Raw genomic sequence first — 23,733 nt, forward strand, 5'->3', positions numbered from 1 at the left:
CAAACGACAAATCTAGCACCTTTTTGGACAAACCTTAGCAACTTTCCAAATGTGGCCAGTACTGTCCTGCAAGCATGAGGTCTTGCTTTCCCGCTGCAATCTCACCTCTCTGTGCGTCTGCTCTGTTCAGTGAGTGGCTGAGAGCCGGAGCAGCACATTCCGTTGATTTCATGGCAGCTGACATAGATGTGAATGTAAAAAGAAGCATGCGCAGGTGTATCACTGATTTAACAATGTCATGAATAACGAGATGCACCTTTTGTCCCAATTTGCATAATTCGTATGGGAATGTATTTAGAATGCAAGATGATTGTAATACAACATGTTTTACATGTAAAATAGAAAACGTTATTACAGACTTGATCTCTTGTTCAAAGTAGTTAGTGTTCAGAAACATTTTTGATAATTCGTGTTCCATAACTGTCCATTATATAGTTTTATAAAAGTCATAAAAGATCTAAAAATTGATTTAAAAAAGTAGAAAATCACAAAAGCAAAAAATAAATAAAACCCTATCCATCCATCCATATATCCAAATTATAGATAATGTAAATGATAAGATATACTTTATATAAAATAGATAATCATTATACCTGGTGTCCTCCAATAATGGGGGGGTGGGTGGGTGGGGTGGCTGGTTTAGCGGCTCAGGAGGGCTTTAGTTAAAAAAGGTTGAGAACCTCTGAACTTGAGCATATATTTGAGCCATCAAAGAAATGAAGCAAACGTGGTTACCTGCACTGAACTGCTTTTTTTTTTTTTAGAAAATAAAAAAAATATATACTGGATGAGGGGGACATGGTATTGATCAACTCTCCCTACATCCCTATTGGCAAAATTTGCAGCCAGAATTTGGACATTTAATTTTCCTGGGCTTTGACAAAAACAGTTCTAATGCCCTTTTGTAGTTGAATTCCTCTGGGCTTTTGATGGAGACCCTCAGAGGCAAGCAATCAGATGCTTTCTTTGCAGCCTGTTACGACAGTCTGATTTGACCAGAAAATGATGGTAACAACAATTAGCCAAATGAATGTAAATGAAAGGTGCATTTGGAGCACACTTTTATACTCTTCATTTAGTTACAAAGAATATACAGACTATCATGAGGCAGAAATATATTATTTGTAGCTTCTATATTAGGCTAAACACAACACAGAGTTATCATTTCTATATATTTTCTACTAAATTATGTGATCTGATGAGCATGTAGTGTCATATAATGTCTAGATAGTGGGATAGATGACTATTACTCACAGAGAGATGATTCATTACAGATCCGTCAATCCTACTGTATGTTCATAACCCCCAACTTCCGCATGACGAATATCCCATATAAACTTCCGCGTTCTGTCCCCATACATAACTATCAAATACAAATGTGTCTACAGATGAAACATGAAACCAATAAATGTACGATTACAACAATTTATGGTTTGTATGTGTTGTTTTTTTTTTTTTTTTTTTTTATAAGAATAATGGATGCTTATCTCAGAAGTGCTAAGCAGATCTAGAGAAATGTGAAGTAAACATGTAGGAATCCATCAATATGTCACCAAATGTGCACAATTTTGGAGTAAAATCCCTAATGGACATGGAGGTAAAATCCCTAATGGACAGGGCTTCACGTTTAGTGAAGCCCTGTGATCACAAATAAACAGAAACTGACGCGATTGCATATGTATGTGTCTGCTTATTTCATTCGAAATATCAATAACTACAGGTTTGGTTTTGTGTGTTTGATGTGCACTTCTAACAGAAATGAAGAAATAACTGTCACTGTAACCGTTTTTATAATAAACAATAACCAAATATCGAAGCTAGAGTCCTAAATGCTTGTCATGGTAATAGAGTGCAGTGAATCTAAACAACAATAACTTACAATAAATCACAATTACTTACCTCAAACGATGTTGTGTCCTCAAAATTCCTTGGCATCTCGGACGTAGCCAGGTGGTTCCAGTGCATGTCTGACCATGTGCGCATACAGTAGGAGGAGCGGTCTGACTGACTTGGCATGAGAGATGCTTTGTTGAAGCAATGGTGCAAATCTTTTGTGTTATTATAAGAAGTGTAAAAATGTTTTTGGTTCATTGTGAAATTGTGGCAGGACAAATTACAGTAGCAGGCTGCCACGGTCTAGGTACTTAATGGGAAACACTACACCTAATGTTCTACAGTATTTAATCTGTCCTAACCATCAGGGGTAGTATTTCAACATATGCATAACCTATACCAGTATGTCATGAGGAACCAACTCACCCTAAGTCTGACTAGATGCGTGTTCAGATATGATCAGCACACATGTTAATCTTATAAGATGTGGAGAGGTGCATGGTCATCATGTCCATGAAGCAGCAGCACAGACCTTCCGTTGCACGCTTCTCAATAGCGTCCATGAGGATGAAACACTCCTGCCAAAAAGGCTGTAAACAATGAAACTCTTTCCAGATTGGCATACTGTCAGGGTCCTTACAGAGAGGTATTAAGGGACTCTAACACAAAGGGAAGATCTCTGATTTCTGGGCAGCATGGTGGCTGGAGGGTGTCTAGCTCCTTTCAGAAACACAAGCTTAAAAGGACACAAGCTTAAAAGGACCTCATGTTATGATTATAGCTCTTCTGACATAGCCATCAGTTTTCCAACCAGCCCAAACCCATGGCTCCAGATAGCTGGACTGGGGGTGTTACACCGTTCCACTCATTTGTTTTTAATTTGACAGATTAATTCTGTCTGGAGAAAGATTCCCAGGGCATTCCAAGCCTAGGCAAGAGAAATAGGATACTAGGGTTACGGTCGCCCTACATTCGGGACCTTGAGTAGGCAACTGCAGCCTGTAGGCTGTGTAGCATACATATAACAGAACATCTCCTCTTTGACTGAGGCTCCAACTGAGGCTCAGCTGGCCATTGTACCCCTGGCCCCATATACTACCACTTTGAAGTTGGTTATTATGGCCCACTAATAGCATAATTTTAGAGCCTCTTTCCTTAGCCTGCGAGCTGGTTGAGGTTAAATTAAATTTGCTCCTGGATGTTGCTGGAGACGCTGATGACAACTCGCTAAAACTGGTGATTCCCACTCAGACACAACAAGCTTTCCAGATGCAGCAACGGATATAGCGCCTGTGGTGGAAAAAAAATCTTGACCAAAAGTCAAGAAAGACACAGATCAAGCAGCAAAATATTCCTCTTTATTTATACTTCAATGCCAGGGAAAGTGACCTTACTACAACATACCTCAGATCACCTTCAAAGCATACAGAAATGAACATGGTCTTTATAAGCAGTACAATGAATTCTGATTGGTTACACACAGACAAAAAAGTCATACAACTAAGTAAGTTATGCAAGTTACTTTGTAGTACCAGTGCTTTATCTTTTTGCAACTCAGCTATCCACTTGTTTGGTCATACCCATCACATTCACAGCACAAGCTGTCGCAAGACAAGTTCACCCTGAGGTCTCATTCTGCAGAGTTTCTAACATTTATTTTACTAACTTTACTAATGTAGTAGCTTTATTGGTTATATGTATAAATCTTAAGCACAGAGTAAAATTTAAATCATAAAAGAGAAATCGGCTTCAGGCTTTTGTTGGACACTCCACTAATGGCTATGAGCTCTCTTTTGCATGTGGGCTCTGCTTAAGCCTCATAACTTTCAGCTGAACCATGTCTGATGCTAGGTCATCACTCTGTCTTGAGAGACTGAGCCTTGGCCTTTTGATTTAGACAGCCTCCATTGTCCACCTCCATTTAAAGCTATCAGCCTCCCTGGGCTGTGGAGCATGGATCATCTGATCTGGTGTCTTGACCTGCTGAGCACTATGCCACACAATATGTCCACACAAGCAATAAGTCATGCGTTATCATGCTTACTTTACTCTTTGGAGCCAGATGTGAATAGTGGGAACTCACTTCCATAAGTCACCACATTGATATATAGGCCACTTGACAATTCGGTACTGGAAAAAGAATGACGTGTACAAAAGTTAGAAGAAATAAAAAGAATGTCATCCATTACTGATGCCAATTCATAGTGCCATATGGTCACCGCGTGAGTTAAAGGTATCAGTATGTGTGTGCATGTGCACAAGTAGGTATCCACGTTTTGAAACACCGCCCAGTGTTTAGGTGAAATTGGACCCACCTGAATAATAGATTGGAGTTCAAATAATAACAGCTCAAATTCGTTTAGTATATTAAAAATCCTTCTGCTCACTTATAAAGCCCTCAATAATTTCACTTTTACAGCATTTGGCAGACACCCTTATCCAGAACAATTTACATTTATCTCATTTATACAACTGAGCAGTTGAGGGTTAAAGGCCTTGCTTAAGGGCCCAGCACTGGCAGCTTGGCAGGGCTGGGATTTGCACTCACGACCTTCCGATAAGAGGTCCAACGTCTTAACCACTAAGCTACCACTGCTATATCAGATTCTATAAATATTCTTGTCCTATCATTATTATCAAAAGCAATCTCCTATTAATCTCCGATTTGCTAACGCCATAATCACTTTCTTCTCTTTGCCCAGTCTGTCTCTCTGCAATACTTACCATGCTGAACCTTAACATATTATATCACCTAATAATTAATAGCATAATTTTTAATACTATATTTATTAGAAATGCACCAATACAAAATTTTTCAGCCGATACGATAACCGATTATTCAGAGTGATATCGCCCGATACAGATAGTTCTGCCTTTTATGCCCTCTTTTAAATTAATAATAATTTATTCCACAATTCTAAAAGAAATGCAAATAAAAACTTTATTCTCTCCATTTCAACAAGTTGTTGAAACTGGTCTCGTAAACAGAAAACACATTACTTAAATGAACGTTAACACATTAACTAAATTTTGACAGTTAAAGTAAGAACTTATTGAATTAATTTATAACTATAACTATATTAATATATTAACTTATTAATTCATATTAACAGAATTAATGGACTGAATTCTAAAAAACCTGCTGTTAGTCTCACATTCACTCACCAGAAACAAAATAATTTCTACTTCATCATTCACATCAAACTGCTAGTATATAATATAAACTTTTTTATATATTAACATTAACTGGGTATGAAACATACTACTCTACATATAAATTTTTCTGTTCAACAGAATACCTGTTTGTCAACTCATCTTCATTTAAATCCTTCAACAGTGTACTAGATGCTCAATAGGGTTTAGGTCTGAAGACATGCTTGGCCAGTCCATCACTTTCACCCTCAGCTTCTTTAGCAAGGCAGTGGTCGTCTTGGAGGTGTGCTTGGGGTCATTATCATGCGGAATACATGCTGGGATCATGCTCTGTTTCAATATGTCACAGAACATGTTGGCACTCATGGTTCCCTCAATGAACTTTAGCTCCCCAGTGCCGGCAGCACTCATGCAGCCCCAGCCCATGACACTCCCACCACCATGCTTGAGTGTAGGCGACACACTTGTCTTTGTACTCCTCACCTGGTTGCCGCCACACACGCTTGACACCATCTGAACCAAGTAAGTTTATCTTGGTCTCATCAGACCACAGGACATGGTTCCAGTAATCCATGTCCTTAGTCTGCTTGTCTTCAGCAAACTGTTTGTGGGCTTTCTTGTGCATCATCTTTAGCTTCCTTCTGGGACAACAGCCATGCAGACCAATTTGATGCAGTGTGTGGCATATGGTCTGAGCACTGACAAGCTGACCCCCACCCCTTCAACCTCTGCAGCAATGCTGGCAGCACTCATACATCTATTTCCGAAAAACAAACTCTGGATATGACGCTGAGCATGTGCACTCAACTTCTTTGGTCAACCATGGCGAGGCCTGTTCTGAGTGGAACCTGTCCTGTTAAACCACTGTATGGTCTTGGCCACTGTGCTGCAGCTCAGTGTCAGGGTATTGGCAATCTTCTTGTAGTCTAGGCCATCTTTATGTAGAGCAACAATTCTATTTTTCAGATCCTCAGAGAGTTCTTTGCCATGAGGTGCCATGTTGAATTTCCAGTGACCAGTATGACTGAGTGTGAGAGTGATGACACCAAATTTAACACACCTGCTCCCCATTCACACCTGAGACCTTGTAACACTAACAAGTCACATAACATCGGGGAGGGAAAATGGCTAATTGGGCCCAATTTGGACATTTTCACTTAGGTGCACTCACTTTTGTTGCAGGCAGTTTAGACATTAATGGCTGTGTGTTGAGTTATTTTGAGGGGACAGCAAAGTTACACTGTTATACAAGTTGAACACGTACTACTTTACATTGTAGCAAAGTGTCATTTCTTCAGAGTTGTCACATTAAAAGATATAATCAAATATTTACAAAAATGTGAGGGGTGTACTCACTTTTGTGCGATACTGTGTGTGTGTGTGTGTGTGTGTGTGTGTATATATATATATATATATATATATATATATATATATATATATATATATATATATATATATATATATAAAAAAATAAATAACATCTCATTACAGTAATGTAACTTGAAATATATCATTTGAAGCCCTTCTCCTTCTTACTGTTGGGTATAACAGCTGACAGCCTGACAATACGATTAATGTCATTCACGGTAATCTGGGAAATTCTTGTAAATAGGTAGTGTAATATGTCATACTCTCCTTCACCATCTTCAAACAGTTATCACCAACAGCAAAAACGGCTTCCGGCATGTTTCACGAGTTCCCCTTTAAGCAGCGCGCTGTGGAGAATGTGAGCGCACGTGCACGAGCAGGTGCGCGAGCACCTGCTTTTCCCTTGTGGACAATCGTGACATTTCTACACGTGCATTTGTTTATGTTTCTGTTATGTCTCCTCCCTGTTCTATCATTGGCTATTGTTTCATGTGTGTCTAAATCGCCCTCAGCCGTCAGCCATTACGAGGCTGATTATGTTTGTACATATACCCCGCGCCTCCCAGCACACGGCTCGGAATATTGAATTAGTTAGTCACTTAGTTTAGAGTCCTCACGATAGATAACCATAAGTCCATAAGTTTATGTCATTTTTCATGGTTCATGTTTAGGTTCATGTTTAGGTTCATGTTTGGGTTCGTTAGTTTTGTTCACGCTGGTTTCTCCGCTACCAGTCCCGCGCTATTGTTCATGTTTCTTGTTTTGTTCCTCGACCCTGTATTTCCGTGACCGCAACCTTGATTCCTGCCTCGCCCCTTTATGCCTGTTTGCCGATCGCTTGAACTTTGCATGTTACTGGATTACGTTTGTGGATCACGTTTTGGATTTGTCCGCCTGTCTCTCTCTTAAATAAACCTGTTTTACTGCGATTGCATCCTACCTTATCTCCGTTACGTCACGATACGTGACACCGGATGTAACTGAGATGGCTGAGAAAAAAAGCTGAAGCGATCGTTTAAAGAATGTATTTAACGTAGTAAACTTGGATATTATATGCATACGGTAGCTAATACTTGGGGGGGGGGGGGGGGGGGGGGGGGGCATTAAAAGGACATGAAACATTTGTACTTCTTGAAAATGGACAGCAAGCAAGCCCCTGACAGCTGTGTAACACTGCAGCTTCCCTTTGGAGTAATTGATTACTTTTCAAATTAAATGACATGAAGATTATCAATTGGCTATATTGTTAGTTGTTTGTTGTTCATTTATATAACAGCAATTTTCCAATGGGTGATGAACACGTGCCTTCAGATGAGTCACGAGTGTATATAATAATGCTGTCTTGGTGTGTTTAGAGATGAATTGTTGTGATATTTGATGCTGCAGCTTGCAGCACATACTGATAAGGAATGAATGAATGAGAAATGAATACAAAATTGTGGTGTTTGTAGCTGTATTGTGGGGTAGTAAAGAGTGAACGTAATCGGAATGCCAAACCAAAAATGAGTTGTGTTTTTCTTGAGTCTCTGTCTGCAAGTCCAGCCAAGTCTCGAGTCAAGTCTCGAGTCTCAAGTCCAAGTAGCAGACTTGAGTTTCCATCTCTGGCATGTGCACATGAAAAAACACACAAAAAACAAAGAAAAAAAAAAGAAGAAAAAAGTACAACACGAGAAACATAAAATGTGGAGGAAAATGATAGGTAAATGATACTGAGCAGTAAAAATTACAAGGGAGAGTTAAGTAGTGGATTTGGCACAGGTGGTGCAGATTAAACAGTATATTGAGGCATTGTTAATATGTTGTTGAGCTATGTGTTACATGTGAGTATTTATACATTATAAACTAATACATACTGACTCTCTCTCTCGCTCTGTGTGTGTCTGTGTGTGTGTGTTGGCATTCACATGTAATTGTAAGTTATTCTGTTGTGGACAATCCACTAATCATAAAATAGTGCAATAGTCAAAGAAGGTACATGAATGTATTGTTGAACTGTTCATTTTGGTTCTTGAGTTTTGTTCAACTGACAAACTGTCATCAAGAAAAATTAACTAAAACTAACTAGTTGCTAGTAGAGTTAAGCATTTGTAAACCTCATACAACCTCAACAGTTGTATTTGGAGAATATTTGATGGCACAAAGTGCATCAAATTGGTGCATCTAATTGGAGAATATTTGATGGCACAAAGTCTGACCTGTTGAGGAAGGTCTCAGTGAGGTTGTGCTTGGCAGTAGGTGAAGTCTCCTGCTGCTGGACTCCACCCTCCAGTAGCATCTGTTGGTATAGCTGCCTCTGGTGTTGCTTCTGTTCCAGGTGCTGCTGTACACGTAAGCGTTGCCTATAGTACTCCTGATACTGTTCCATCGAGTCACGAAACTACGGAACGAAAGAGAGAGAGAGAGATTTGTAACAGCTCAAAGGGGGTCAGCAATTTTTAATTCAGAATTTATTCTCATCACATTCTGGCAACTGTCAACAGAATATCTGCTTAGACCCCAAAAAAAAAAAAAAAAAAAAAAAAAAAAAAAAAAAAAAAAGGGTGGGAAGCCCCCACCGACATTCTAACTGCGTAACAGAATGTTGTCTCTCCTGCACTGTGAGCATCAGCAGTGTGCGTACATGTGTTTTGTGTGTGTAGCTTTAAACTTCGCAACATTTAACAATATTCGGCTAAGTTCTGACCATACTGATCTGCTTTCCTATTAACTTTGAAACTATGTTCTTTTATTTCCATCCATCTTCTATACCACTTATCCTTTTCAGGGTCACGGGGAACATGGAGCCTATCCCAGGGAGCATGGGGCACAAGGCGGGGTACACCCTGGACAGGGTGCCAATCCATCGCAGGGCACAATCACATACATATTCACACACCCATTCATACACTACGGACACTTTGGACATGCCAATCAGCCAACCATGCATGTCTTTGGACTGGGAGAGGAAACCGGAGTACCTGGAGGAAACCCCTGCAGCATGGGGACAATATGCAAACTCCGCACACACAGAGCAGCTGTAGGAATCTTTTACTTTTTAAAAGAGGTAATTTGAAAAGGAATCGAACCCCCTACCCTGGCGGTGTGAGGTGAACGTGCTAACCACTAAGCCAACGTGCACTGTTCTTTTTTTTTGTTTGTTTGTTTATCATAATATATTTTGTCTATAATATGATATATACAATAACTACAATTATAGACAAAATATATAATTATTATAATATATAATTAATACTTACACATACACACACACACACACATATATATATATATATATATATATATATATATATATATATATATATATATATATATACACACATACATATATACACATATACACATATAAATATATATACACACACATATACATATACATATATATATATATATACATACATATACATATATATATATATATATATATATATATATATATAAAAAAGTGTGTGTGTATGTATATTATAATTAAAAAACTGGTGAACTGAAATTGACATACAAAATGAGAAACAACAATAAATGTTAGTGACTGATCTGCTATTCAGAAATTATTACATGCATGTGTCTGCATGTGCATCTGTGTTTTGCTCTAGACAAACTAGATGCCAAATAACTTTTTTGCACAGCACAGTATGCTCAGTGCTCAGTGTGATCCAACAATAAAAGAGTTAGAGTCTCATACACTTAGGGTCAGGATATTCAATCTCAGTTTTTCATAGCTCCACTGATTTCAAGTTATCGTCCACTTCTTTTGGCAAGTCGATTAGGGCATCTACTTTGTTCCTATCAATCTCTTTAAACAGTCTTAAAGATTGATGTAATGTATTTTAGGGGCTTCTGATTGGGCAACTGTCATAATTAGGAGTTTATTGGAAGTGCACCTGTAGCTGTACTTAAGGGCCTACCTTTACAGGCAATGCCTTGTTTCCCTCCACAGGTCCAATTCCTTCTTAAGAGCAATTTCCCAAGTCATTATGAGCATCTATGTAAACAATTGTATGCAAATATAAAAATCTTGGGACCAGTGTTCTCTGGTCAGATGAAACAAAATCTGAACTGGTTGGCCATAATTATCAGCATAACATATGAAAGATAAAAGGGTAAGATTTTTTTTTATCTGAAAAACATCCCAACTGTGAAGCATGTGGGTGGCAGCATCATGTTGTTGGGGCGTTTTGCTGGAAAAGAGACTGGTGCATTTCAGAAAATAGATAGTATCATGAGGAAGGAGTAGGATTATCTAGAAATACTCAAGCAAAACCTCAAGACATCAGCCAGGAAGTTAAAACACGGTCACAGCTTAAAGACAATAAAATGAAACTACTGGAGTGGCCATCACAAAGCCCTGAGCTAAATCCCCTAGAAAATGTGTGTACTGAGCTGGAAGACAAACTGTCTCAGTGCAAGGAAGGCCCCAAACATTTACAACAGTTGTGTCAAGAGGAATGAGCAACAATTCTGCCAAAGTATTGTGAGAAGCTTATGGAAGGCTACCCCAAGTATTTGAAGCAATTAAAAGTCAATGCCATCAAATGCTAAGTGTATGCAACCATATAAACAAAATATCAGCCTCTCTAAATTATTTAAATTTTAAAAACTATAAAGCTATTTTTTCTTAAATTACAAAAAAAGACTTTATTTTTATAGAAATAATGTAGATACCTTAATTGACTTAACACAAGAAATGTAAGTTAACATGAAATGTGTGGAGTCAGCCTATAAACATTTGGCCTCAACTTTTCAACTGCAAAACCCAAAGGTCCCAAGTTATTTCTTCTTACTATTTGCTAACAGGCTCTAAAGTGAGGAAGAATCTGTGACTAGAACAGATAATTTATGTGTGCCAACATTATGGAATACTACTCACATCAAAACCAAACCAACATTTGATTGCCAACCACTACTAACAGTTTAGAAGCCCAATCAGGCATGAATCCCTTTGTCTGAACATTATAGGACCCAGCTCAGATAAATTACATCACCATAACCAATCTGGAACTGACGTTACACAGCACGGGCTACAAATTACATTTCAAGCTTCAGTGCTTCTTTAGGCTACCTGTTAACAAGAAAAGAATTCAAATATGTGCAATAAATGAGGAAAATAATAAATCAGTGTATCATATTACAACTTTTTAAGAATGTACCAGTTTTTTAAACTGTGTGAATGACCTGATGGACATGGCTCAGGTGAAAGCTTTGATTCTGGAACTGAGAGTGCACAGTGCAGAAGCTTATTCCCATCAACAGAGCTCTCATTACAGCTCAATTACCAACCTTCCTTGCCTGGAGGATGCTATGTCTACAACATGGGAGGATTTTCCAGGCTGATAATGACCTGGGACTCGCCATGTTCAGCCTGTTTCTCACACTCCTGGTCATATTTAATCAAAATTTTATTCAGTTTTAAAATATAACAAATATATAATGTGGTACAAAGAAAAATATATATAGGCCAACGCATATGATAACATTTCATTAAAGTAATAGAAAATCTAAAAACTCGGGTTTTACCAGTTAATTTGATGCAATCTGCAGTTGACTGTAGAATTGAGAATCTATTCTTAAATATGTTTCAGTCTAGCAAAGTCCATTTAGCCTGCTTCTTTACCATCTCCCTCTCTACTGTTTTTTCCCCAAATGCCCCAACTAATCTATATCCAGGGCTGGAAACTGGCTACATTTTTTGGGGAAATTAAGAGGGTTTTTTATCCACTTTCATCCACTCAAAAGCCTACAAAAGTGAGTTGCCTACATAAATGTGAGTTCGGCACATAAGTGACTTTCATGATTGGCCACAATACAGGCTGCAGCCGATGGGAACGCTTCTCTATCAACGCATGTCATCATAGGATCAGACCACCTCAGGTAAGTTAACAGAGTCTTAACAAAAATCTTAACAGAAGCAGTTACATTAACAGATGCAATAGTAGAAACTTTGATATGGATAAAGCTGTGTGCATGTACCTGAAATGATCCAGGTTTAATCTATTTTGAATGCCCTTATTCATCTTAATTTATTTTCACTATTATACTAGCCTACATGTTTATTTCAAACAGAAACATTGTCAGTAGTTACAGAGAGAGATATGTAATGTTTGTAAAGTGTTTTAGCTGTCATTTATGCAGATTCTCAAACCAGTATGGGCTTTTACTGTACCACTTTCATTTTTTATTGCACTGACACAGGCTGTCAATCTTATTTTTGTTGGCAGTCAAAAAAGGCAAGAAAGAGAGAGAAGAGCTTGAAGGGGCGAGACAGTCAGTTGGGCAGGTTGATAAAACTATATTAAATTACTTTGGACCACCTGGTAAAAATGCTAGGAGCAAGAGGGCAGAGGGTTGTCATATGGAAGATAAGGATGAATGAATGGTGTCTGTTTTTTGCTAACCATAATTCATGAATGTTGTTCACTGACCTTTCATGTGTCTGTCTTAATAATCAAGAAAGCATATTGTTTGGAGGAGACATGAAATAAGTGTAATGTTATTATATATTATAGAGGTATTTATATGTTTATTTTTATATTATATTTATATTTCGGTCATCTGAAAAACTCTCCAACAAGAATCCCCCCAGTGTATCTCTGCCATTTCCACCACTGTCAATATCTTCCCACAGAACCAACTACTGAATGTATTAGCAGACTAGCTGACAAGTTTATCAGGGTTTGTACAGATGCCTCATAATGAAATTCCAGGACTCTCAGGAACTTTTCAAGCACTATTTTTTTTTCAAGGAGATGTCATTCAAACATATTCTATATTTAAAATAATAATATATAAATAAATAATTTATATAAAATAATAATAATAATAATAATAATAATAATAAAAACACAACCAATTTTTATATGGCACCTTTTCCTGCCATGTTGGACTAAATTTGCATTTCTCAGGCAGTGCTTCATCTTCACCATAACGCCAGTTATGGTGAGTGACAGGAGCACTGTTGCCAAAAACTTTCAATGGAAAGTCGCTAAATGTCACTAGATGATGTTGTGCACTTATTAGCATATTCATTACTGCTTTGCGTTGTATTTTCATTCTGCCTAGTGTCAGCCCTTTACAGCTGTTTGCTTCTCTCCTACACTGTGCTCACATACTGTATTTTAATACAGCCACATTCCAAATAAAGCTGTTCTCATTTACATATTTTTCTGTTGGGCACTTTTTTAGGAAAAAAAGTCACTAATGTGGTCTGAAAAGTGGACCGGAGCTGTCAAAATGAGTAAGTGAATAGTGGGACGAGGGGGAGGGGCTGCAGCGGTGTCATATTTTGTGTGAAAGGATTGTATTCAGGTTAGAAAATAAACAATTTAAAGTTACTTAGTATTTTCCTTTTTATTGACTTTATAATCCAAGCATTATTTAAGCACCAGTAGATAAAATGGATAAAAACTAGATAAACTAAACTAGATAAAAATGTAAGGTTTTCCAGTACTAAATTTCAAAGAGCCAAATTCAAGTACTTCAAGCACCTTGTACAAACCCCGCACTCAGGTGCTTTTCCAGTCCCTTGCAATTCGAGATTTGACTACTGACTGTCCAAACAGCTGAGATTAAGGCTGTCTTCAAATAAAGACTTTAGACTTACCTATTCACTAAACACTTAAACAAGAACTAAATCTACATAGCTTAACTTAAAAATTTACTATAATGTACTTCTGTACTAACAGAGTTTTGAGAGTTGCTGCTATAACTCTCACAATAACTGCTATCTAACAGAGTTTTAGCCTCATGGTATTCTTAAACCATATAGCCTATTTGCACATAAAATGTTTTTTCAATGCACTTGTGTAAGACACTATATGAATGACTCCTATATAGTGCAAATATGAAGTGTTATTAGACTTTTGTGCAAGTAACAAACTGTCAATAATAAACATTTTGTTTGAACACCAGCTACCTTATAAGAATACTTTGGACCAGAGTACCCTGGGCCAAATCCAATGATTTTATGATTGCATCATCAGAATTGACAACATAAATTTTGGTAAAAAGACAGGAGCAGAGCTGTCAACTGAATCAGATTCGCTGCACAGAGTGCCGACCAGATTTACCTGTTTAACCCAGGGAACCTTCTGGGTTGCTTGGGAGTGTCTGGCAGGAGCTTCAATCATTCCTCTGTTTACTTGTATACTTATAATTTATAAATAAATAACATTCCTACCATTAAACTTTTTAATTTAAATTAGAAGATTAAAAAAAAAACAAAGAAATGGACACGACCCACCAAGGTAAAATAACTTTTCCCAGCAAAATAAAATTTCCCTGTAATTTTTGGTTGTACACCTCACCTCCAACATTCTTTTCCATCAATGGAAACCACCAAACTGAGCTCCAGAGCAAATGCTCCAGTGCAATACCCCCAGAAAGTATTCACCCCCAGTGATTATTTCTCTTTCTGCTGTGTTGCAAAATCAAATTTAAGCAAATCAGAATGGGATATTACTATGCTTCTTTTGACATGACTCTCAACAGAAAAAAAAAATCATTTTAGTATTTAGATGTTCTCGTAATTGTGTGAATTGTTCTTTTGCAGTAGATTTGAGTCATCTCAGATGTGTCTTTATGAGCTCTGTCAAATTAAATGGAGAACGATGGTGGACAGCAATTTTCAGGCCTTGCCACAAATTTTCAATTGGACTTAAGTCTGGGTTTTGACTCAGCCATTCCAAAACACAAACCTTCTTTTTTCCCAATTCATTCTGTTCTAGATTTTGCCCTGTGCTTGATGCTCCAGGCAATGTGCTTGATCACATGAGTGTTGTGCTATTTTTGGTTCATGCCAAACATTATGCTTTGGCTTTAGAACAAATGGCTCAATTTTAGTCTCATCAGACCACAAAATCCTTTCCAGAAGCTATCAGATTTTCTAAAATGGCCTTTCTCAGAAATAGCTTCCTTCTGGTCACTGTCCCATAACGGGTAGACCTGAGAAGAGCAGAAGATATTGTTCATGTCTGCACAGGTTCTTCCATTTCAGACAGTGAGCTCTGTAACCCCTTCAGTATTGTAGCTGGACTCTTGGACACTTCTCTAACAATTTCCCTTCTTGCTCAAGCACAGGTTCGGCCATATTTTTTTCCACTTTGGTATAATGGTTCAAAGTTTTGCAGATATTTTTTATAATCTCAATCTTTTATCCTCAATCTTGAAGCTTCACTGGTCATTCCTTGGTCTTCACGAGAGCAGAACTGATCTGATATTTTAGCTGTGAGACCCCCCAAAGTCAGAGATATTTATTGCATACAATTGGATACAAGTGGATTTAAAATTAACACAGGTGTACCCTGTTTAAAATATTTAGTGCGAACTCTTGAAAATGAAATACTAGTCCTAATTTAAATTGCAAAAATAAACTTTTATTTTTTAAATAATTCTGAGGACATCTGAATAATTTCTTTAATTTTATTTCTGAAGAGTCACTTCAAAATGAGCAGAAAAATTATCACATTCAAATATATTTAATTTGAAGTTGTAATACATCAAAAAGAGGAATAATCACTGGGAGGTGAATATTTTCTGGAGACACTGTACACGCACATCCATGCAGACACTGGAGAACATTCACACACACACTAGGGATGTCATGATACCATAAATCTAGTAGTCGGTACCGATACCACCAAAAAATTCACGATACTCGATACCAAAGTCGATACCACGGTGTGGTATAAAAATAAAATAAAAAAATTAAAAACTCTCCTGGAGGACATCCTCCTCTGGCTGATACTGGCAAAAAGAGAGAGAGGGGGATATTTTAGTTATCAAACACTATCTGACAATGATTAATAAAACAGCGGAGGCTACAAGTGCTATGGTGCACTCCTAAACACACACACACACACACACACACACACCCCTTATACTCTGAATGCAAGCATTAGTTTAAATTCACTGATATGGTGGCAGGCCAAAAAGAGGTCTAACCGTAACCCTCAGTAACTTCATTACCAATGGTACCTATGCTACTGCAGAAATGTTGGTACCGAAGTATCGGTTCTCGTGACATCACGAACACACATTCAAGTGTATTACATCTCAGTTATTTCACGAAATGAGCAAAAAAATTCGTTCATTCAAAATAAATATTTACCACATGCTGATTTGCAAATTACGTCAAAATTAATACATCTTTAGCCAAACTTGACAGCTGGCTCTTATATCATTTGCTTAGAGGATTAATTGATGAATTACCTCATTCTTCTTGGTAGAGGTCGTTGCTGAGGCATCCTGACCCGGAGCAGAGACTGGGCGGGAGTTCTGGGAACTGCTTAAGCTCATCATTTTATCTGAGGGAGTTTCAGTTCTGGAGCTGCACATACAAAAAACAATACTCTCTCTCTACTTCACGTTTTATTTTTTCAAACATATCTTTGTTCATGCTCTTGAATATTTATAAGAACAAAGTCAAAAAACATTATGTGTTTAAATCTCAAGTGGGTAAATATACTGCAAGTATATCAAATAAAAAAACAGAAGTGTCCGAATACAGTGCTCTCCACTAATATAGGCATCAGCAAAACAGGCTGTGAAAAATTGTCTTTATTGATTAACTTTTTGATCTTTTGTTCAAAGAATTCAGAGAAAATACTCTGCTCTCTGCTCAAACAATTGCAAACACAAATATATGTGTGGCACAATTATTGGCATCCTTTCAGTCAATACTTTGTGCTACCTCCCTTTGCCAAGATAATAGCTTTGAGTCTTCTCCTATAATGCCTGATGAGGTTGGAGAATACATGGCAAGAGTTCTGAGACCATTCCTCCATACAGAATCTCTCCAGATCCTTTAGATTTTGAGGATTATGAATTTTGAGGTCTAGTTGCTAGTGCACTCTCCTCTTCAGTTCACCCCACAGGTTTTCTATTGGTTTCAGGTCAGGGGACCAGGATGGCCTTGGCAGGACCTTGATTTTGTGGTCAGTAAACCATTGTTATGTTGATTTTGATGCAAGTTTTGGATCACTGTCCTGCTGGAAGATCCAACCATGGCCCATTTTAAGCTTTCTGGCTGAGGCAGTCAGGTGTTCATTTAATATCTGTTGATATTTAATAGAGTCCATGATGCCATGTATCGTAACAAAATGTCCAGGTCCTCTGGCAGAAAAACAGTCCCAAAACATTAAAGAGCCACCACCATATTTAAACGTGGCCATGAGGTACTTTTCCATATGGCTACCTCTCTAGGTGTGCCAAACCCACCTCTGGTGTTTATTGCCAAAAAGCTCTATTTTGGTTTCATCTGACCAGAGAACCCAAACCCATCTGAAGTTCCAGTAGTGTCGCTGAAGACGCTTGAGTTTGTTTTTGGAGGAGAGTAGAGGCTTTTTTTCTTGAAAGCCTTCTAAACAAATTGTGGTGAAGTAGGTGATGTCGGACTGTAGTTTGAGACTTTCTGACCCCAAGATGCCACTAACTTCTGCAATTCTCCAGCTGTGATCCTTGGAGATTTTTTGTCCGCTTGAACCATTCTTTTCACAGTGCTTTGAGACAATATAGACACATGTCCAATTCCAGATTGATTCATAACATTTCCAGTTGACTGGAATGTCTTAATTATTGCCCTGATGGTGGAAATTGCTATTTTCTTACAGCCAATTCCCATTTTGTGAAGCTCAACAACCTTTTTCTGCACATCACAGCTATATTCCTTGGTCTTACCCATTGTGATGAATGACTAAGGGAATTTGGCCTGTGTGTTACCTCATATTTATACCCCTGTGACACAGGAAGTCATGGATGAGCAATTTCTTGTTCCTAGTCACTGAGGTGTACTAAAAAATGTAAAATATTCATGGGGTGCCAATAACTGTGCCACACATATTTAAGAATTTTTTTTATCAACCTGTATTGTGTTTGCAATTGTTTGATACCCATGAGAGCAGAGAATTTGTGTGATTTTTTTTTAAACAAAAGATCAAAATGTTAAACAATAAAGCTCATATTTACCAAGGGTGCCAATATTAGTGGAGGGTAATGTACAATTTTGAAGCCTTCCATGTATTCTACTTAAAATGTAGCTCATAAAGTAAGACTATAATATAAGCATAACTGTTGACACACCAACAGGGGTTTAAGGAGAAGTAACTGAATTTTGAATGCAGTCACACAGTTCAACAACAGCCTATGGAGGCTAGAACAGTTTGCTTCCTTGACCCAAATTCCTAATGACCATCCCCATTTACCAGTAGTGATTACTCCTGGAGGTTTCAGGCTTTGAGTATATAGTGGAAATGCTAGTTGGGTTTTGCTGGTTTCTTACTGCAGTAAAAAATAATGTTGTATAAAACACATGTTGCCTTTGGAGACCATTGCTATGAACTGGGGGTGCCAGAACAAAATTTACTCTTAAAATGCTCGTTTAATTTTCATATTTACACATTCAAAAGGGGTGATAAACACCTTTAAAATGTTCTATTATTAGTCGCCTAATACATGTCTATTGGAATACATGTTTCCGTTGGTTATATGATTGTTGTGTTGCCTGAGGTTCGTCAAATACAATAATTTCCTTGGTAAACATAAAATATGAAAAAGGTGTCCTAAAAGGTAATTATATGTACAGTCAGGTGACACAATTTTCATACTTTTGCCTCTGTACACCACCACAATGGAAGCAATAAACAATCAAGATGTGATTGAAGTGTATACTTTCAGCTTTAATGTGTTTAACAAAAATACTGCATAAATACTTGCAGCTTTAATGGGTTTAACAAAAATACTGCATAAACCAATTACAGCCATTTTTACATAGTCCTGACATATTCGCAGGCTCAAAAGTAACTGGACAAACTAACAATCTTAACGAGGGGTCCCTCTGTCACAGGGGGACATTTGGCCTTCGCATGTCGTAGCCAGAGCAAACTGGCAAACATAAGTCTCAGTTTTAAAGTGTGGTGCTAATATTGATCTGTGTAGACATGAGTGAGTGATTGTCTTGACATTAACCTAGACAAGTTTGAACAACTTCAGGTAAAAATGGGAGTGCTATTCCAAAGTATGTAAAAAGGGCCACACCTCCTGTTACCAGTTGGTGGTTCTATGACCATGCCCCGCAATAGTCACATCCATGTGATCAGCCCACAATAACAAATAAAAATCTAAATTTTGATCTAAATCACATAATGCACAGCAAAAATATGAGCTCTTCCTATATCTCATTTTAATGCCATATCACCTCCCCATGTCAACACCATTTGATATATCAAAAATCCGTTTGCAATTTAGCATCTTCAATGTCTTTCCATGATGTTGGCCATGGTTGGTGCCTGTCACATAAATCCCCTAGGAGGAGTATTTCAAAATCCAGAGCATGCGTTTTTTCAAACAAACCAACATGGCCAACTTCTTGTTGGACGGAGCTAACACAAGCCAAAGAGAAAAACGTTGAGGACAAAGAGAAAAATGGTGAGGACAATGTCCCCACCAAAACTTGTAATAATCAGACAACCTGTGTGGCAACCACAGCCATAAATTTATTCGGAAATGTTAGGGGGCGCTATGGAGTCCACTGGCCACACCCAGGACAAATGACAAAAGAATTATAGAACATTGCCGATCTTTGATGGGTGTACCAGGTTTCAAGAGTTTAAGTATTCCAAAGGCATGAAATATGCATTTGCTAACTAGGGGGCGCTATGGAGTTGATATGGCCTGTCTATGCCGAATTGCGATAATAAATCAAAAAATATTCTAAGTCAAATGTATGTGTAAACTTTCATAAAGTTTTCAGCCATCGTAAGCCCCTCAAAACACCCTGGGAAAATTTCAAAATTCTACATTCCATCCAACACGGCTGACTATCTGTTGGGTGGATTCAGATCAAACCAAATTAACTTTCTCTTACATGATGAGATCAATAACCATACCAAATCTTGTATACCTGAGCAACTTCATCCCAACCACTGACTGTTTCTGGTGGCACTGTAGAGCTCCTCGTCCACACCCAAGCCTAAACACTACATAACTTTTTGAATTTACGCAGGTCTGATGTGTATGCCAAGTTTGTGAGTTGTCAAGGATGACAAATGCCTAAAAAATGGGTGAATGTGTTTTAAAAAATTTTTTAATAATAATTAAAGCTGCAAGCAGCGATAACCAGGCCCTCGCACCCAGGTGCACATTGGGGCTGCTCTGCCAGGGGAAAGCAATTCCAATTTTTAAAGTTTATATAGTTGTTTTTGACATATTTTCCTGTTTCCAGTAGGTGGCGCTATGACTATAACTGAATATTGGCAGGTAGATTCGCATCAAGTATCAGTCTGGTACAGACTGAACATTATATGCTTGAGTTTTAACTTCCTGTTTAATAGCAGTAATAGCACGATTTAGCACTTAGCTAAGTGTTGCCAGCATGTTTTAACATGTTTCTAGCATGGAACACCATTCCATTTTTCAGCACTTTTTAGCACTTATATGCTGTTAGGAACGTATCATGATGAAAAACATGTGATTTACTGCTGTCGGTAGGTGGCGCTATGACTATATCTGAATATTGGGATGTAGATGTACTCAGGCCAGGACTCGTATCAAATATGCAACGTTTGGTACAGATTGAACTTTGTATAACGTTTATAGCATGCTTTGGAACTTAGCTAAGTGTTGCTAGCACTGTATAACATGTTTCTAGCATGTTGCTAGCATTTTTACTACTTGCTGGGATATTTTAATTTGTTGGTAGTAGGGATGTCACGAGAACCGATACTTCGGTACCAACATTCTTAAAACGTGACGGTACTTGTTTTTCTGCAGTAGCATAGGTACTGTGGTAATAAATGTTCCGAGGTTGGAATTCTTCTGGAACTGATGGGGGCAGCAAATACGCACAAGTGTTTTAGTCGGTCCACAAGTGGTAAAGAAGAACGACGCCTACAAGCACACGGGAAAAACTACAGAAGATGGCGACAAGTTTTTAGCTCCGCCCCGAATAGTTCAGAGGAAAATGGTAAGAGTTAAATATGGAACAAACATATAATTGATGCTCTGAAGCCGTTGTGCAACCGATGCTATCGTTCATTTCAAACAAAGCGAGGAAACACCTCGGATTTGGCAAAGCACCTGAAAGACGGACCCTATTATGTTTGTTTGAGTAGCTGGCATTGTTGCCGTGAAACCAGCTAACGTTATGCTCCATGTAATGTTTGCGATAGCCAGTTATTTATTAACGACACTAACACATTGCGATGTTATAAACTACCTTCTAATGGACCGCCATGCATCACCATTCAGCCCGTGTCCTGTCAGCTAAATGTAGCCTAATGTCACTAATAATTATTCAAAAGTTAATGCTTTTAATAAATCTTTTTGGCCTGCCACCATATCAGTGAATTTAAACTAATGATTGCATTCAGAGTATAAAGGGTGTGTGTGTGTGTTTAGGAGAGCACCTTATCACCCACTGTTTTAGTAGTCATTGTCAGACAGTGTTTGATAACTAAAATATTACCCCCCCCACCCCCCCTCTCTCTCTCTGCCAGTATTAGCCAGAGGAGGCTAATTAGCCAGAGATGCCCACCAGGAGAGTTTTTAATTTTATACATATAGATATATAGATAAATAGATAGATATTTATTTTTTTAAACTACACTGTAGTATTGACTTTGGTATCGAGTACTTTTGGTGGTATTGGTACTGACTACTAGATTTTTGGTATCGTGACATCCCTAGTTGGTAGGAGTGCATCACAGTGTAAAACATGTCACTTGCTGTTGCCAGTATTGCACTATGACTATAACTGAATATAATTTTTCTGGAACTCAATTATAAATCTTGCATGGTAGCACTACTTGTATTGCTCTCCGATTGATATATCGCTTTGCTTGTATTTACTCATTTGTAAGTCGCTTTGGATAAAAGCGTCTGCTAAATGAATAAATGTAAATATATTGGCATGTAGATGTCTTCAGGCCAGGACCTTTATCCAACATGTGAGGTTTGGAGCAGAATGGACATTGTGCGGCTGTGGCTCAGGTGGTACAGCGGGTTCTCCACTAATCGTAGGGTTGGTTATTCAATTCCCGGCCCACATGACTCCACATACCAAGTGTCCTTGGACAAGACACTGAACCCCAAGTTGCTCCTGATGGCAAGTTAGTGCCTTGCATGGCAGCTAGTAAAGTGTACTCTAGTAAAGTGAATGTGTGTGACCAGGAGTGACTTTTGTAACTACAAGTTACTACAAAGTGCAGTGAACCTAGTTTTTCATATAGGTGGCACTATAACTGAAAGCACAAAAATCCTCATCACACATCATCCTGACAGCAATCACAAAGATCCAAGCAAAGCTTTGTGTTTCCCATTACCTTAGGAATCCACTATAACAACCTTGATTTACAAATTATTTCTTTAATTACATATTCAATACTGTCTCTACTAGGGATGCACCGAAATGAAAATTCTTGGCCAAAGCCGAAACCGAATATAATGAAAACTTGGCAGAAGGCCGAACACGTTTTTCAAACACGCAATTTCGAACACCACTGCATAAATTAAATAGTCAAAATGTGCTTTTTACTATTTTGTCTTGCTTTTCAAAGAAAAAATCAATTACAAAAACTACAATTTCAAAATATTCATTTAACACTGAACTTTTTTTTTTTCCATTCCAGCAGGCACAGGCTACCAACAAGGCACAATATAACTTTAAATAAATAAATGAGTAAAACAAAAATATTTTTATGTGGTCATGTTTGAGCCCCCATTGAATAGCCTATGTTAGACCTATAACTGACTGCTGAAAGAATGTAACACTCTGTAGCCTGCAACAAAAAAGTGCATTGACAAGAGTGAAAAAAAAATGGTTCTATTCGGTTATATACGTCTGATTATATTTGGGATATATACCGCTTGCGTCCCTGCACACCTCGCGGAGTATTATATATAGTATAGTAGATATAGTATAGTTAGATACATTGTTAATGTTATGTTCCTTGATAGATTTAGTTAGTTTAAACTATAGATCAGTTCATTTAGTCCCCACTGGTTTCTCCGCTCCCAGTACGTAGTACTAATTCACATTTCTTGTTTTGTGTTTTGACCCTATTTTCTGTGACCGCGACTTTGATTCCTGCTTTGCCCCATTTATGCCTGTTTGCCGATCGCCCGACCCTTTGCCTGTCTTGACTATGTTTTTTGGATTACGATTTGGATTTGTCTGCCTACCCTTAAATAAATACGGCTTTACCTGCTTCCGTACTCTATTCCCTTACTTCTCTCGACATGACAGAATACTCCGGAACAGAAACAAAACAAACGCACGTGTCCACAGTAAACAATGTCACGGTTGTCAACATCCGAAGAGCATGCGCTCACTGAGCACTCATACACGCGCGTGCCCTCTCATCTCTCGGAGCGCGCTGCCGGAAGTAGAGGTCG

General features: G+C 38.0%; 1 protein-coding gene across 3 annotated transcripts in view; it reads right to left on the minus strand.

Annotated features, from left to right (window-relative positions):
* Window positions 1-23,733, minus strand: part of wdr47a (WD repeat domain 47a) — a 69,830-nt gene that overhangs the window by 19,165 nt on the left and 26,932 nt on the right. For all 3 annotated transcript variants that reach the window (XM_017461894.3, XM_017461893.3, XM_053673660.1), the window contains 2 exons: window positions 16,555-16,672; window positions 8,550-8,731 (listed from right to left, as the gene is read on the minus strand). In XM_017461894.3, coding sequence (XP_017317383.1) covers window positions 8,550-8,731; window positions 16,555-16,672 — 300 coding nt within the window. The remainder of the gene's footprint in view (window positions 1-8,549; window positions 8,732-16,554; window positions 16,673-23,733) is intronic.

The sequence above is a fragment of the Ictalurus punctatus genome, chromosome 20 (genome assembly GCF_001660625.3).
Source record: "Ictalurus punctatus breed USDA103 chromosome 20, Coco_2.0, whole genome shotgun sequence".
In the NCBI taxonomy this organism is placed as follows: domain Eukaryota; kingdom Metazoa; phylum Chordata; class Actinopteri; order Siluriformes; family Ictaluridae; genus Ictalurus; species Ictalurus punctatus.